The sequence below is a fragment of the Hyla sarda genome, chromosome 4, assembly GCF_029499605.1.
Source record: "Hyla sarda isolate aHylSar1 chromosome 4, aHylSar1.hap1, whole genome shotgun sequence".
In the NCBI taxonomy this organism is placed as follows: Eukaryota; Metazoa; Chordata; class Amphibia; order Anura; family Hylidae; genus Hyla; species Hyla sarda.
This window is the reverse complement of record NC_079192.1, coordinates 11,669,988-11,689,074: the sequence shown is the minus strand read 5'-3', so window position 1 is coordinate 11,689,074 and position 19,087 is coordinate 11,669,988. Positions and strand designations below refer to the sequence as shown.

At 37.7% G+C, this 19,087-nt stretch overlaps 1 protein-coding gene across 2 annotated transcripts in view; it reads left to right on the top strand.

Annotated features, from left to right (window-relative positions):
- The window catches only part of LOC130367547 (uncharacterized), a 67,828-nt gene extending 56,029 nt beyond the window's left edge, over positions 1 to 11,799 (top strand). For both annotated transcript variants that reach the window (XM_056570021.1, XM_056570022.1), the window contains one exon: positions 9,887 to 11,799. In XM_056570021.1, coding sequence (XP_056425996.1) covers positions 9,887 to 11,268 — 1,382 coding nt within the window. In that variant the 3' untranslated portion in view covers positions 11,269 to 11,799. The remainder of the gene's footprint in view (positions 1 to 9,886) is intronic.
- The last annotated feature ends 7,288 nt before the right edge of the window (positions 11,800 to 19,087 follow it).

Sequence of the window (19,087 nt, the reverse complement as noted above, 5' to 3'; positions counted from 1 at the left end):
TTGTGATACGTATGTACTGTAGTATATATACTGTATATGTGTGTGATACGTATGTACTGTAGTATATATACTGTATATGTGTGTGATACGTATGTACTGTAGTATATATACTGTATATGTGTGTGATATGTATGTACTGTACTATATATACTGTATATGTGTGTTATATGTATGTACTGTAGTATATATACTGTATATGTGTGTGATACGTATGTACTGTTGTATATATACTGTATATGTGTGTGATATGTATGTACTGTACTATATATACTGTATATGTGTGTGATACGTATGTACTGTAGTATATATACTGTATATGTGTGTGATATGTATGTACTGTAGTATATATACTGTATATGTGTGTGATATGTATGTACTGTAGTATATATACTGTATATGTGTGTGATATGTATGTACTGTAGTATATATACTGTATATGTGTGTGATATGTATGTACTGTAGTATATATACTGTATATGTGTGTGTGATATGTATGTACTGTAGTATATATACTGTATATGTGTGTGATATGTATGTACTGTAGTATATATACTGTATATGTGTGTGATATGTATGTACTGTACTATATATACTGTATATGTGTGTGATATGTATGTACTGTAGTATATATACTGTATATGTGTGTGATATGTATGTACTGTAGTATATATACTGTATATGTGTGTGATACGTATGTACTGTAGTATATATACTGTATATGTGTGTGATACGTATGTACTGTAGTATATATACTGTATATGTGTGTGATATGTATGTACTGTAGTATATATACTGTATATGTGTGTGATATGTATGTACTGTAGTATATATACTGTATATGTGTGTGATATGTATGTACTGTAGTATATATACTGTATATGTGTGATATGTATGTACTGTACTATATATACTGTATATGTGTGTGATATGTATGTACTGTAGTATATATACTGTATATGTGTGTGATATGTATGTACTGTAGTATATATACTGTATATGTGTGTGATATGTATGTACTGTAGTATATATACTGTATATGTGTGTGATATGTATGTACTGTAGTATATATACTGTATATGTGTGTGATATGTATGTACTGTAGTATATATACTGTATATGTGTGTGATATGTATGTACTGTAGTATATATACTGTATATGTGTGTGATATGTATGTACTGTAGTATATATACTGTATATGTGTGTGATATGTATGTACTGTAGTATATATACTGTATATGTGTGTGATATGTATGTACTGTAGTATATATACTGTATATGTGTGTGATATGTATGTACTGTAGTATATATACTGTATATGTGTGTGATATGTATGTACTGTAGTATATATACTGTATATGTGTGATATGTATGAACTGTAGTATATATACTGTATATGTGTGTGATATGTATGTACTGTAGTATATATACTGTATATGTGTGTGATATGTATGTACTGTAATATATATACTGTATATGTGTGTGATATGTATGTACTGTACTATATATACTGTATATGTGTGTGATATGTATGTACTGTAGTATATATACTGTATATGTGTGTGATATGTATGTACTGTAGTATATATACTGTATATGTGTGTGATATGTATGTACTGTAGTATATATACTGTATATGTGTGTGATATGTATGTACTGTAGTATATATACTGTATATGTGTGTGATATGTATGTACTGTAGTATATATACTGTATATGTGTGTGATATGTATGTACTGTAGTATATATACTGTATATGTGTGTGATATGTATGTACTGTAGTATATATACTGTATATGTGTGTGATATGTATGTACTGTAGTATATATACTGTATATGTGTGTGATATGTATGTACTGTAGTATATATACTGTATATGTGTGTGATACGTATGTACTGTAGTATATATACTGTATATGTGTGTGATACGTATGTACTGTAGTATATATACTGTATATGTGTGTGATACGTATGTACTGTAGTATATATACTGTATATGTGTGTGATATGTATGTACTGTAGTATATATACTGTATATGTGTGTGATATGTATGTACTGTAGTATATATACTGTATATGTGTGTGATACGTATGTACTGTAGTATATATACTGTATATGTGTGTGATATGTATGTACTGTAGTATATATACTGTATATGTGTGTGATATGTATGTACTGTAGTATATATACTGTATATGTGTGTGATACGTATGTACTGTAGTATATATACTGTATATGTGTGTGATACGTATGTACTGTAGTATATATACTGTATATGTGTGTGATATGTATGTACTGTACTATATATACTGTATATGTGTGTTATATGTATGTACTGTAGTATATATACTGTATATGTGTGTGATACGTATGTACTGTAGTATATATACTGTATATGTGTGTGATATGTATGTACTGTACTATATATACTGTATATGTGTGTGATACGTATGTACTGTAGTATATATACTGTATATGTGTGTGATATGTATGTACTGTAGTATATATACTGTATATGTGTGTGATGTGTATGTACTGTAGTATATATACTGTATATGTGTGTGATATGTATGCACTGTAGTATATATACTGTATATGTGTGTGTGATATGTATGTACTGTAGTATATATACTGTATATGTGTGTGATATGTATGTACTGTAGTATATATACTGTATATGTGTGTGATATGTATGTACTGTACTATATATACTGTATATGTGTGTGATATGTATGTACTGTAGTATATATACTGTATATGTGTGTGATATGTATGTACTGTAGTATATATACTGTATATGTGTGTGATACGTATGTACTGTAGTATATATACTGTATATGTGTGTGATACGTATGTACTGTAGTATATATACTGTATATGTGTGTGATATGTATGTACTGTAGTATATATACTGTATATGTGTGTGATATGTATGTACTGTAGTATATATACTGTATATGTGTGATGTGTATGTACTGTACTATATATACTGTATATGTGTGTGATATGTATGTACTGTACTATATATACTGTATATGTGTGTGATATGTATGTACTGTAGTATATATACTGTATATGTGTGTGATATGTATGTACTGTAGTATATATACTGTATATGTGTGTGATATGTATGTACTGTAGTATATATACTGTATATGTGTGTGATATGTATGTACTGTAGTATATATACTGTATATGTGTGTGATATGTATGGACTGTAGTATATATACTGTATATGTGTGTGATATGTATGTACTGTAGTATATATACTGTATATGTGTGATATGTATGAACTGTAGTATATATACTGTATATGTGTGTGATATGTATGTACTGTAGTATATATACTGTATATGTGTGTGCTATGTATGTACTGTAGTATATATACTGTATATGTGTGTGATATGTATGTACTGTAGTATATATACTGTATATGTGTGTGATATGTATGTACTGTAGTATATATACTGTATATGTGTGTGATATGTATGTACTGTACTATATATACTGTATATGTGTGTGATATGTATGTACTGTAGTATATATACTGTATATATGTGTGATATGTATGTACTGTAGTATATACACTGTATATGTGTGTGATATGTATATACTGTAGTATATATACTGTATATATGTGTGATATGTATGTACTGTAGTATATATACTGTATATGTGTGTGATATGTATGTACTGTAGTATATATACTGTATAGGTGTGTGATATGTATGTACTGTAGTATATATACTGTATATGTGTGTGATATGTATGTACTGTAGTATATATACTGTATATGTGTGTGATATGTATGTACTGTAGTATATATACTGTATGTGTGTGATATGTATGTACTGTAGTATATATACTGTATATGTGTGTGATATGTATGTACTGTAGTATATATACTGTATGTGTGTGATATGTATGTACTGTAGTATATATACTGTATATGTGTGTGATATGTATGTACTGTAGTATATATATATACTGTATATGTGTGTGATATGTATGGACTGTAGTATATATACTGTATATGTGTGTGATATGTATGTACTGTACTATATATACTGTATATGTGTGTGATATGTATGTACTGTAGTATATATACTGTATATGTGTGTGATATGTATGTACTGTAGTATATATACTGTATATGTGTGTGATATGTATGTACTGTAGTATATATACTGTATATGTGTGTGATATGTATGTACTGTAGTGTATATACTGTATATGTGTGTGATATGTATGCACTGTAGTATATATACTGTATATGTGTGTGTGATATGTATGTACTGTAGTATATATACTGTATATGTGTGTGATATGTATGTACTGTAGTATATATATATACTGTATATGTGTGTGATATGTATGTACTGTAGTATATATACTGTATATGTGTGTGATATGTATGTACTGTAGTATATATACTGTATGTGTGTGATATGTATGTACTGTAGTATATATACTGTATATGTGTGTGATATGTATGTACTGTAGTGTATATACTGTATATGTGTGTGATATGTATGTACTGTAGTATATATACTGTATATATGTGTGATATGTATGTACTGTAGTATATACACTGTATATGTGTGTGATATGTATATACTGTAGTATATATACTGTATATATGTGTGATATGTATGTACTGTAGTATATATACTGTATATGTGTGTGATATGTATGTACTGTAGTATATATACTGTATATGTGTGTGATATGTATGTACTGTAGTATATATAATGTATATGTGTGTGATATGTATGTACTGTAGTATATATACTGTATATGTGTGTGATATGTATGTACTGTAGTATATATACTGTATATGTGTGTGATATGTATGTACTGTAGTATATATACTGTATGTGTGTGATATGTATGTACTGTAGTATATATACTGTATATGTGTGTGATATGTATGTACTGTAGTATATATACTGTATGTGTGTGTGATATGTATGTACTGTAGTATATATACCGTATATGTGTGTGATATGTATGTACTGTACTATATATACTGTATGTGTGTGATATGTATGTACTGTAGTATATATACTGTATATGTGTGTGATATGTATGTACTGTAGTATATATATATACTGTATATGTGTGTGATATGTATGGACTGTAGTATATATACTGTATATGTGTGTGATATGTATGTACTGTACTATATATACTGTATATGTGTGTGATATGTATGTACTGTACTATATATACTGTATATGTGTGTGATATGTATGTACTGTAGTATATATACTGTATATGTGTGTGATATGTATGTACTGTAGTATATATACTGTATATGTGTGTGATATGTATGTACTGTAGTATATATACTGTATATGTGTGTGATATGTATGCACTGTAGTATATATACTGTATATGTGTGTGTGATATGTATGGACTGTAGTATATATACTGTATATGTGTGTGATATGTATGTACTGTAGTATATATACTGTATATGTGTGTGATATGTATGTACTGTAGTATATATACTGTATGTGTGTGATATGTATGTACTGTAGTATATATACTGTATATGTGTGTGATATGTATGTACTGTAGTATATATACTGTATGTGTGTGATATGTATGTACTGTAGTATATATACTGTATATGTGTGTGATATGTATGTACTGTAGTATATATATATACTGTATATGTGTGTGATATGTATGGACTGTAGTATATATACTGTATATGTGTGTGATATGTATGTACTGTAGTATATATACTGTATATGTGTGTGATATGTATGTACTGTAGTATATATACTGTATATGTGTGTGATATGTATGTACTGTAGTATATATACTGTATATGTGTGTGATATGTATGTACTGTAGTATATATACTGTATGTGTGTGATATGTATGTACTGTAGTATATATACTGTATATGTGTGTGATATGTATGTACTGTAGTATATATACTGTATGTGTGTGATATGTATGTACTGTAGTATATATACTGTATATGTGTGTGATATGTATGTACTGTAGTATATATACTGTATATGTGTGTGATATGTATGTACTGTAGTATATATACTGTATATGTGTGTGATATGTATGTACTGTAGTATATATACTGTATATGTGTGTGATATGTATGTACTGTAGTATATATACTGTATGTGTGTGATATGTATGTACTGTAGTATATATACTGTATATGTGTGTGATATGTATGTACTGTAGTATATATACTGTATGTGTGTGATATGTATGTACTGTAGTATATATACTGTATATGTGTGTGATATGTATGTACTGTAGTATATATATATACTGTATATGTGTGTGATATGTATGGACTGTAGTATATATACTGTATATGTGTGTGATATGTATGTACTGTAGTATATGAGTGTAATATATATACTGTATATGTGTGTGATACGTATGTACTGTAGTATATATACTGTATATGTGTGTGATATGTATGTACTGTAGTATATATACTGTATATGTGTGTGATATGTATGTACTGTACTATATATACTGTATATGTGTGTGATATGTATGTACTGTACTATATATACTGTATATGTGTGTGATATGTATGTACTGTAGTATATATACTGTATATGTGTGTGATATGTATATACTGTAGTATATATACTGTATATGTGTGTGATATGTATGTACTATAGTATATATACTGTATATCTGTGTGATATGTGTGTACTGTAGTATATGAGTGTAATATATATATACTGTATATGTGTGTGATATGTATGTACTATAGTATATATACTGTATATCTGTGTGATATGTATGTACTGTAGTATATGAGTGTAATATATATGTGACACCTGCCGTTTGTTTAGGCCCTTTGAGGAAGCCACATTAATAGTCAGACTGTGCCATTCAGCCACTATTTGGTCTCCTCATGCTTCTGCCAACTGCAGGCTGTGCCATTCAGACACTATATGGTCACCTCATGCTGCCGCCAAATCCAGGCTGTGCCATTCAGCCACTATATGATTTACTGATGCTGCTGGGCCTGGGACATTACCTACAAATGTTCATGGTAGCACTAGCTACCATAAATCTTCAATTTAAATTTTAAAATTAATCTTTAAATCTTTGGGATTGTGAGGCCCTATGGTCTCCTCATGCTGCCACGAGCTGCAAGCTGTGTCATTCAGCCACTATATGGTGTCCTCTTGCTGCCACCAATTCCAGGCTGTGTCTTTCTGCCAGATCATGGTCTCCTCATGCTGCTGCCACTTCTAGGCTCTGTCATTATGCCGCCATGTGACTCCTTGTTAGTTTGGGTTTTGTGGTCATACAGTATTAGTTTAAAGTAAACACCGGGACATTAAACTTGGGAATCTAATATAAATTTAAATTAAAAAAATCGATGTAATCTTTTCAAGACTGAGGCCCTATGGTCTTTGCCGTCATATTACCTGTGGAATTATCACATCATAAAAAATCTGCCACATCCAGATGCTCTGTGGCAGTGATTCTTATAGCGGGGCCTCTAATCTACATGTCATCCTGAATAACAGTCTTATTTCACTACCCCAGCACACTCCCTATGTGTGTTACAGCAAGGCAAAGTGTTCTACACCCCTATTGAGGCTCTCTGTAGGCCAGAAATAGCCGTTTTTAATACAGATTCACCGTGAATAAATTCGTACCAAACCAAATTCTTTTGAAAAATTCGGTGAATCGGCCGAATCGAATTTTTCAAAAGTTCGCTCATCTCTAACAAATATATCAGGGGGACGTACAGAGATCTCTCCCATGATCTATTTATACCCAGGACTGTATCTATAACAAGGGGGCATCCTCTACGTCTAGAGGAAAGAAGGTTTCTACACCAGCACAGACGGGGGTTCTTTACTGTAAGAGCAGTGAAACTGTGGTCTGAGGAGGTGGTCATGGGGAACTCTGTAAAAGAATTTTAAACGGGTCTGGATGCATTTTTGGAGAATAATAACATTAAATGTTATGGATTCTAAATCTATAGGGACAGAACGTGGATCCAGGGATTTATTCTGATGCCATATTTGGAGTCAGGAAGGAATTTTTACCTCTAGTATGAGGGTTTTTTGCCTTCCTCTGGATCAACTCAGTAGGGAATTGTTAGGGTTATAGGTTGAATTTGATGGATTCTGGTCTTTTTTTCTACCTTATGAACTATATTACTATCTTGGACATTTCGGACGTCAATGAAGAAGAGGACTAACACCCCTCTACTTCCCCTAACTCCCCATATGATTGCTGAGTAGTCTGGCCGGTGATCCGCCTCTCCCTACTCCCATAGATCCCACACCCCTCCCCGATCACAGACTGCAATGTATTGTTGTTCGACATTGTTTTTTCTATAACGAGTGACGAGCGGAATGTTAGTGTAGCTTAGGGAACCTGTGCTGTATATTAGGGAACCTGAGCTGTATATTGTACTGTCATGCTTTGTATGATTGTAATTTATTGTATGACTTGTAACCACCAGCAGTGAAACAGGCGATCTCGGAGGATCGTAGTTGACTCATCTGCTTCCTGCGGGACGGTGAGTCAAACTGCGCTTAGCTTATCGATGTCCGTAGCGATGTCCCGCCTAAGTTGGTAAAAGGCTGAGCACAGTGTCACCTAACGAGCCTGGGCCTGTTACATGACACTGCGCTTAGCCCATCACCAGCTAAGGCGGGACATCGTTGCGGCCAGTGATTAGCTGAGCGCAATATGACTCGCTTTCCCCTTGGAAGCGGAAGAAGACAGGGATCGGAGAACGGGGGCATCGATATGGGTGCACCGGGGGAACTTTGGAAGGTGAGTTAAAGTTTGTTCTTTTACCCCTGGCACAGAGGGAAAAAATGCAGTAGAGTACTCCTTTAAAGACTAAGAAACTGTGTGTAACCCGATACACATAATGGGAGGGGGGGGGGTGTAAGAATGCGTAGCTGCTCATGCGCTCCTGCTGAAATGTTCTATAAGCTGGTGGAGATTTCACAAAAATTTGACAAAAGATTTGTGTGAAGCGAGTGCTTACATAAAGATTTTGCACATTTTTCAAATACTCCGTTTAGGCGCACCGATGACAACATACTTAATGGTTTCGAGGCCAGATCTCGCTACACTCATATTCTGGATAAGACAGATTACTCCAGCGATACAATTCACAGTTACTTTGTTATTAACTCATCATGGTAATTAAAGATTTTACAATTATTATGCGGAAGTCCCATGCAAGTCTATGTTACTTCTGCCAAATCCGTAGATTGTGTAAATAAAGTCCCAGCACTCACCAAGTATATTCAGGAAGAAGAAGCTTTGTTGCATATCCTTCAAATCATACAGGACGCGTTTCGGTGGTAGCTTTCCTCTGCTGACAGCACAGGAAGGCTACCACCGAAACGCGTCCTGTAGGATCTGAAGAATATGCAATGAAGCTCCTTATTCGTGAATATAGTTGGTGAGTGCTGGGAATTTATTTACACTGTTTCTGGACCTGATCCACTACGTGAACCACCCTCAACGTAAGTGCCGACCAACTTACATACTAAAAATCTGTAGATTGACCATCGTAGTCCCGCGTAAGTCTCGGGCTCGGATGGTTCGTGCTTTAATCCAGTGATTTATGATAATATAAGGACTTTTATTCCACACCCTACTGATCTAACATTTATCAGTTTTTAATAAATGATTTTTGAAATTAATTATTATTTGCATTGTGGTTCTATAACATAGGGGACTATTGAAAAGAAGTTGTAGAGTTAATTTTATTTCCCATTAGCCAGAGACCACTATGAAAATTTCGTTTCAAAAGTTACTATAGTGTTATATTTTTAATGAGATCTAATGTGATTGAATTTGTGGCATTTGAACACTTTTTTATGTCTGTATGTTCCTAGGAAGGAAAATGAGAAGATCTCCAGGAGGTACATGGACTTCTAGAATGAAAAAAGGTTTGGTCACCATCACAGGAGCGATTCCACCGGTTGGAGGCGTCCCAATTGGAAAAATTATCGGTTTTCTTTTAAACCTATTTTGGCCAGAATCTCAGCCAGATATCTGGAGCCTCATAAAAGACCAAGTAGAAGGATTGATAGATGAAAAAATCCTTGAATTTGAACTTCAGGAGAGAAGAAATGAGATCCGGGCTATACAGAAAACCATGCGGAGTTATGTAGACGCTCGGATAAGAGAAAAAGGTTCATGGATATCAACGCTGATCCATGCCTGTAATGAATTGTTCTACAAGCTAACACAGTCCAAAAACTCTATGCAGTTCATCCCCCTAGTGGTCACTCACAGCACTCTGCATCTACTGATCCTAAAGGAGAGACTTCTACACGGAAAGGAGATGTACGTTGAGGACAATACTGAGGTGTGGAGGAAGGAGCTGGAGGATCAGATTTCTTCATATAAAGACTTCATAAAAGACATTTATGCCAAATGGGTTGAATGGAGAAAATCCAAAATCAATGTAAAAGTAGGTGCTAGTTTTAATACATTCATGCGTTTTAGATGGGTACAATATGTAGAAATTTATGATGAAATGGGCAAAGATAGCGTTAAATATTACGATCCTTTTTCTTCTGGTCCCTATGTACCAGATCATTTTAGACCTATATGTGAAGGTGTAAAAAGGAAGATCTTTGGTTTTCGGAATGGTGAAATGCTGCAAATATTAGTGCCAACCTTCTACCTGGATAATTTCATCCCCGGGAATGAAGATAACCCCTCAGTGATACCGTCAGCCATGTCTATAGCTAGCTTTGGCCCCATTTCACCACAACTTGATGGAGGAGATGAATCCAGTCGTTTATACTCACCAGATGATGATAACACAGGAGGTGGAGATGTGACCAGCATCAATGTTAGACAAGATCATTTTTTTTATCTCTCTGAGGAATGGAGTTTTATTGAAAGCTTCCAGGTATTCTACAGCACAGGCGCTGGTTCAATTTACGGAGGTAGTTCTGGCGCAAAGCTTCATAAAATTCCCTTAGATAACAGACGCGTAAAATCCATACAGTTTTGTTACGATGATTCTAAGCAGGCTGAAGTGACCATAAGATTCTCCGATGGGAACTCTACTGGACCCATGGGAATCCGGGCTTGGGGGCCGTTGAGATGTGTAAACACTGGAGGTATTGACACCTATGGTCTGTACAATATCCGGGCAGCAGACAATAAACATCTAATAAATTCTTACACAAAACGCGCTTTTTTCCAGATCGAGCTAGATTACAAAGCTTACCCAGTCAGACCTTCTGAACTTCACAACTGACAGACAGATTTTGTGGATTTTGTCCATGATAGCCGTGTATTATAAGGCTTCACATGCATATCCTTTTATAACAGCTATATATCATTTACTAGCTGAATTTGGTTTTGTTTAATTTACAGAATATATTAGATCAAGTTTTCATTATATCAGAAGAGTTTGTATCTATAGGCGAGAAAACGGAAATGTATATCTAGATAAATGAGACCTTCAGAGATCTCCTTCCGGTTTATTCTTCACTGTTTTCTTATCATTTAGTATTTAGTGCCCACCTATCCTACCCTGCCATGTAGACATATGGAATAAATATTGGCCCCCCCAGGCTTGAGCCACCCCAGTTTAGAGCTAGTAACCAACATTGGCTGAATACTGAATACTCGCCTCAGCTAGCCAAGAAAGAATCCTTTGTAGAGTATTACCAGGAAATTATTACATTAATAACATTACATTGTATCATTTACATTATGATATATTATAAATATTACATTACAAAAATTAGATTTCAATGACCGTTTTCTAATAAACGCTATCTGTTGCATCACATAAAAGTTGTTGGCTTCATTTCTGGTCAGTTGTTTATTAACCTCTTTGTGACAATGCACATAAATGTACATCCTGACTGCCGGGAGCTGTACTTGCTTTGAAGGCAGTGATGGCTGCTATCAGCAGATACATCCCCGACTTTCCCATAAAGATACATTGAGGGGCGTGTCGGCCCCCGCTTCATGTGGCGGTGGTTGAAAGTAATCCATGCACAGAGCGGAGGTCACACTGTGCATGGAGAGAACTGGGGTGGTGGGCAGGAGATTGCAGGGGTCCCAGCATTGGACCCCCTGCGATCAGATACTTATCCCCTATCCTGTGGCTAGGGGATAAAATGTCCTGCACCAGAGTACCCTTTAACACTTTAGCTGTCATAACCAATGACAATCAGGACATCTAATGGATAGGACAGTTGGCGGTGGGTTCAGAGTGCTCATCCCAATTTCTGGGGTCTGATGAGTTAAAATGGCAGCTGGAAGGCCTCTCCATACCTCCGTACCACCGTTCCTCATTCATCTGATAGTCTGCCCCAGGCAGGCTGTATTAGTGGAGCACCAAAAACACTATACAATGCTAGTGCAGTGTGGGAAGTGGTGGTGGGCTCTCAGGTTGTCAGATTCGTGATGACAAAATTAGGGCTCTTGCCAGTATGCATTGTCAGTATGGTGGGTTTAGGGTCCAGTGGCGGCATTGCAACAACCCTGTAGGTAACTGACAGTTTCCACTAACCACTACTTCAAATAAAGCGGCTATCTGTAACAATGGCCATGGAATAAATAAATCAAAGCTTGGATTCATGGATAACAGATTGTCCTTTACTGGAGACATCACACTTGATAGACTCGTTAGGTAGAGATAGCTGGTAGTACGTCCTAGTCCTTGTACAATTGTGGAGAATATTGTCAGGACCTGAAGCAATGACTGGGCCTGATGATCAAGGATCATTGGCTTCCAATTTCTGACTAGGTGACATCTATGTGAGTTTAGCAGGTCCAGGCAGGTTCATTTAACCCTTAGTTACATCCGTGGCCTGCTCTCGTAATGCAAAGAACGCTCAGCTTTGTATCTTCGTATCTGCTGTTGCTATCAGCAACCAGGACCCGCGGCTAATACCGGACATCGCTGATCGGGCTGATGTCCGGTATTAACCCTTTAAACGCTGCGATCAAAGTTGATCGCGCGTCTAAACTGGGAGAAATCACTGCCGGCTAGCTCAGAAGAGCGGTTCGGGACCGCCGCAGTGAAATCACTTTACTGTGCTCCAAGCTGTCCGATCAGTGTTTGATTTCTCCAAGCCTGAGATCCAGGCTTGAGCATTAGAGCACAGACTACACTGATCAATGCTATGGCATAGCATTGTTCAGTGTATGCAATCAAAGGATTGCAGTTAATAGTCCCCTATGGGGGCTAAAATAAAGTGTAAAAATAGTAAAAAATAAATAAAAAAAAGTTAATAAATGTGATTTCACCCCTTCCTAAATAAAAGCTTGAATCATCCCCCCCCCTTTTCCCATAAAAAAATGAAAACAAATATAAACTTATGTGCTGCGTGCGTAAGTGTCCGAACTATAAAAATATAATGTTAATTAAACCGAAAGGTCAATGGCGTACACGTAAAAAATTTCAAAATTGCGTATTTTTGGTCACTTTGTATACCCTAAAAAATTTATAAAAAGTGATCAACAAGTCCAATCAAAACATGGCATCGATAAAAACTTCAGATAACTTCCTATAAAAATATGGGTCAGAAGAGGACAATTTTAAACATATTCATTTTGGTGCATGTTGTTATAATTTTTTTAAAGTAGTAAAATAAAGAAAAACCAACATAAATTGGATATCATTGTAACCGTATGGACCTACAGAATAAATATATGGTGTCATTTTTATCGAAAAGTGCACTGCGTAGAATAGGAAGCCCCCAAAATTTACAATTTTGCCCCACAAATATTTTTTTTCTGGGTTCGCCGTAAACTTTGTGGTAAAATGATTGATGTAATTACAAAGTACAATTGGCGGCGCAAAAAATAAGCCCTAATATGAGTCTGTAGGTTCAAAATTGAAAGCGTTATGATTTTTAGAAGGTGATGAGGAAAAAACAAAAGTGAAAAAATGGAAAAACCTGTGGTCCTTAAGGGGTTAAAGGTCACTCACAATGTCTTAATTTCATTTCCTAACTATCTTCTAATATTTCTCCCTATATACCAATTAGTAAGATACATTCCAAGACAAAGTCAGCTCATTATAAGGTCATCCAACACGATTTAGGCATAGATTCCGTTCGAAGCATCTCCTTAAAGGGGACATCCCATCCGTTCAAATACAATTCATTCTGAACAGCATCTTATTCATTCTTACAAATAATTATTTTAATTTTAACAGTGATTATTATTTACAGAAGACAGGCACCGCCATGGGGACCAAGTTCGCGCCTAGCTAGGCTAATTTGCTCATGTCGGCATGGGAAGATTCCACTATTACTCCCCACCTAGGCGTGGGCTTGGTCCTATGGCGACGTTATATAGATGACATTATACTAATTAGGGACCATTCACCACAAGAGTTAGAGCAGTTTATTCACCATTTAAATATTAACAATTGAAATCTCAAATTCACAGCATCCACTAATCATTCATCCATAGAATTCTTAGACCTCAACATTTCCAGTACATCCGGCCAATTAGTTTGTAGTACTTACCAGAAACCCACCTCAAAGAACAGTTTCATATTATTTTCCAGGTGCTACCTTCCCAGGTGGCTTTTAAACATGAATAAATAGTGGTAGGGAACAGTCCTCTAGGTATATAGACCAGTAAATCAGTAAATATATTTAATTATCAATAAAATAACATACATAGGTGTACCGACAGGGCCCTTGCCGGAAACACTCAAAGGGGAATTAAAAATATGTACGGATATAAAAAATAAACGTATATAAAAATATTAAAATTTCTTTGACCGCATATCAATAGCCACCTGTAACTGAATATATGGCCCAAATAGTATCTGAATGTCTCTGGATGGATGTATCAAATCCCTCTCAATAGCAACAGATAGTGGGATAATGGTATATTCAATATAGTCACAAATAACAAGTCCACTGTAATCACAAATTCCACTGTAAGATCCGCAATGTAATAGAAATGAATATGAACAAGCACTGGTGCACTGGTCGCACGACCTTCAGATGCGGAGAATATATGGGTGGTTAGTGGTGCAGTGCACCAGTGCTTGTTCATATTCATTTCTATTACATTGCGGATCTTACAGTGGAATTTTTGATTACAGTGGACTTGTTATTTGTGACTATATTGAATATACCATTATCCCACTATCTGTTGCTATTGAGAGGGATTTGATACATCCATCCAGAGACATTCAGATACTATTTGGGCCATATATTCAGTTACAGGTGGCTATTGATATGCGGTCAAAGAAACTTTTATATTTTATGGCTAAAAAATATACACCGATAAGCCGCTGCAGTTCAATGATTTAAAGCGGGCGCTTTGAAACAATGAACTGCAGCGGCTTTGCAGGTGCAAAGACAGCCAGCGCTGCCGGCTTCTCTGCCCCTGCCTGCCCTGGGGTCTAGAGCCCTGATGCCGGTCCTTCTCTCCCCCTGGCTATCGGTGCCACTGCCCGTTCTCTCCCCCTGACTATCGGTGCCGGCGCCCCATTGCCGGTGCCGATAGCCAGGGGGAGAGAAGCGGCGCCGGCAATGGGGCAGCGGCGCCGACAGCCAGGGGGAGAGAAGGGGCAGCGGCACCCATTGCCGGCGCCGCTGCCCCGTTGCCTCCCCCCATCCCCGGTTGCATAATTACCTGTTGCCGGGGTCGGGTCTGCGCTGCTTCAGGCCTCCGGTGTGCACCCCTGCGTCGTTGCTATGTGCTGCACGGGGCTGCAATGGGGCGCCGGCACCTATAGTAAGGGGGAGAGAACGGGCAGTGGAGCAGATAGCCAGCGGGAGAGAAGGGCCGGCAGCAGGGCTCTAGACCCCAGGAAAGGCAAGGGGAGAGAAGCGGGCAGCGATGGCCTCTCTCCCCCTGCCTTTCCTGGGGGTGTATCGGGGTATACACGCGCACACACACGCACCCTCATTTTACCATGGATATTTGGGTAAAAAACTTTTTTTACCCAAATATCCTTGGTAAAATGAGGGTGCGTGTTATAGGCCGGTGCGTGGTATACCCCGATAAATACGGTACATTTATTTTTATATATGTACATATTTTTTATTCCTTTTTGTGCGTTTCCGGCAAGGGCCCTGTCGGTACACCTATGTATATCATTTTTGGTAATAATTAAATATATTTACCGATTTACTGGTCATATCTTGTACATTTTTTAGAATGTATATACCTAGAGGACTGTTCCCTACTACGGGTACGTGCAACACAGGCTACCTCGGTATATCATTTTTAGTGGTGTGAACCTCTCAACTTTTTCTTTTGCTTTTAAACATACCTATGGGGCAATATAAAAGACTTAAAGGGGTACTCCACTGTTCAGCGTTTGGAACAAACTGTTCCGAACGCTGAAGCCGGTGCCGGGAGCTCGTGACATCACACACCACCCCCTCAATGCATGTCTATGGGAGGAGGCGGGATGGCTGTCACGCCCCCTCCCATAGACTTGCATTGAGGGGGGCGGGGTGTGACATCATGAGGGGGCGTAGCTATGACATCATAAGCTCCCGGCGCCAGCTCCATCATTCGGAACAGTTTGTTCCAAACGCTGAGCAGCGGAGTGCCCCTTTAAGAGAAGTCTCACATTTCAAGAACAGTATGAGTCAGAGTCACAACTGCTCACCGAAATTTTTTTAAAGAAAAGGTTACCCACAACAAGTTCTACAAGAAGCGCAACAGAAAGTGTCAGAACTGGACAGGCCCTCATTCTTCATTAACACCCCTCAGATCCAAAACTAGAAGACAACCAACCGCGCATAATTCTACCTTTTAACAGCCAACATAAAAAAGTAGAAAACATCATTAAAAAGAATTGACACCTGTTACTACAGGACAGATCATTAGATTCTAGGTTGTCCCCTACCCCTTCTATAATCTATACTAAGGCCCTAAATTTGGGCCTAAAAGTTGCTCCCACCATACAAAATAAAAAAGCATTACATTCAGATCTAACATGTTATCATTAAAAGGTTCCCCCGCTGTGGAGTTTGCCCAAACTGCAAAATTACTAGAAAACATTGGAAGTTCGTTCTATGGTCAATGCGTTGACTTGGACTATCACAGACTCAATCACAACACAAAGGGAGTCATTTACATACTGCAATGCACTTGTAATAAACAAGATGTAGGGAGAACGAAATGCCCCCTGAAAGCGCGCATTTCAGAAGGCTTGTATAATATTAGGAAGGGCGACATCAAACATCCTCTCTCAGCACACTTCACCAAATTTCACAAAGACCCTAGTTCGCTCCAGTTTTTGGCATACAAATAGTGAAAAAAGATTGGAGAGGAGGGAACTATATCACTAAAATGTCCCAGATGGAAGCAAGAAAGATCTATGAATTTGAGACCATCCATCCCAAAGGATTAAATGCAGAATTAGAGTTATTTGGTTTCCTTTAACCTTATATCCCTGAGGGGCTCCAACTCTTGCTCCGTCCTGTGTCAGGCTGTTTACCCAGCGCCCGGACGATCCCAGGGTCCTAGTCTACAGGATCATTCATCTACCACAATCACTACATTTATTTGTTTGAAGTCCTGTAATCTATTTGAAATCCTTTGTATGAAGCCTTGTACATTTTCCCTCAACTGAGCCATCCAGCATCAAGATCCCCGACTTAATAATTCATCTCTATTTTCATCCATTTTTTAATCATTTTTATTTTCATTTTGATTTTATTTTTATTTATTTTTATTCATTTTATATAATTTTTTTAAAATAATTTTTCATAATTTTTCTCCATTCCATATTCTACTTCATTCTCTTTCGTAGTATCTTTTAGCACTATCTCATTGTCTTTTTTTTTTAACCAGGGGGCCTCCAGCTGTTGCAGAGCTGCAACTCCCAGCATGCCCACACAGCTGAAGGAATGCTGGAAGTTGTAGTTTTGCAACAGCTGGATGTACCCTGGTTGAGAAACAATGAGATGGAGGTAAATAAACACTAGCTCATTGTCTCTCAACCAGGGTGCCTCCAGCTGTTGCATGAGAAGGTGACTACCGTATTTTTCACTCCACAAGATGAACTTTTTCTCCCCCAAAAATGTGGAAGAAAATGTCTGTGCGTCTTATGGAGCCAATGTGTGTGCCGAAGTGCAGGGCCGAAGTGCGGGGAAGGCTGCAGATGGGGAGGTTGCTGAAGAGGTAAGCTTACCTGCTTCTTGGTCTGTACGGCGAAGTGCTCCGCTGCCCCGTTCTCTGATTCACGCCGCTGTTGCTGCCCTGTTCTGCCATCCCCTTTAGTGCCGCTGTCCTGTTCTCCTCTCCACATACTGGAGTCTTATGGAGGAGCATGTGACACACACGTCACTCCACCTCCTCCCCTGCGCCCAGCGTAACGCTACGGAGGAAGCAGAGTGACTCCATTATGCAGACGACAGAACAGGACAGCGGTAGTGATAAGTAAGCAACAGCAAGGGGGTCCTGCTGGCCACAAGGGGGGTCCTGCTGTTTACAAGGGGGGTCCTGCTGTTTACAAGGGGGGTCCTGCTGTTTACAAGGGGGTCCTGCTGGCCACAAGGGGGGTCCTGCTGTTTACAAGGGGGTCCTGCTGGCCACAAGGGGGGTCCTGCTGTTTACAAGGGGGTCCTGCTGTTTACAAGGGGGGTCCTGCTGGCCACAAGGGTGGTCCTGCTGGCCACAAGGGTGGTCCTGCTGTTTACAAGGGGGGTCCTGTTGGCCACAAGGGGGGTCCTGCTGTTAACAAGGGGGGTCCTGCTGTTTATAAGGGGGTCCTGCTGGCCACAAGGGGGGGTCCTGCTGTTTACAAGGGGTGTCCTGCTGGCCACAAAGGGGGATCCTGCTGGCCACAAGGGGGGTCCTGCTGATTACAAGGGGGGTCCTGCTGGCCACAAAGGGGGATCCTACTGGCCACAAGGGGGGTCCTGCTGATTACAAGGGGGGGTCCTGCTGGCCACAAAGGGGGATCCTACTGGCCACAAGGGGGGTCCTGCTGATTACAAGGGGGGGTCCTGCTGGCCACAAGAGGGGTTGAATAACATGGTTGAATAATTATTCTGTTATAGTTTATGAAATATTTTAGTACTCGTTTGGTTCAGAATATTTTTTTTCTTGTTCTCCTCCTCTAAAAC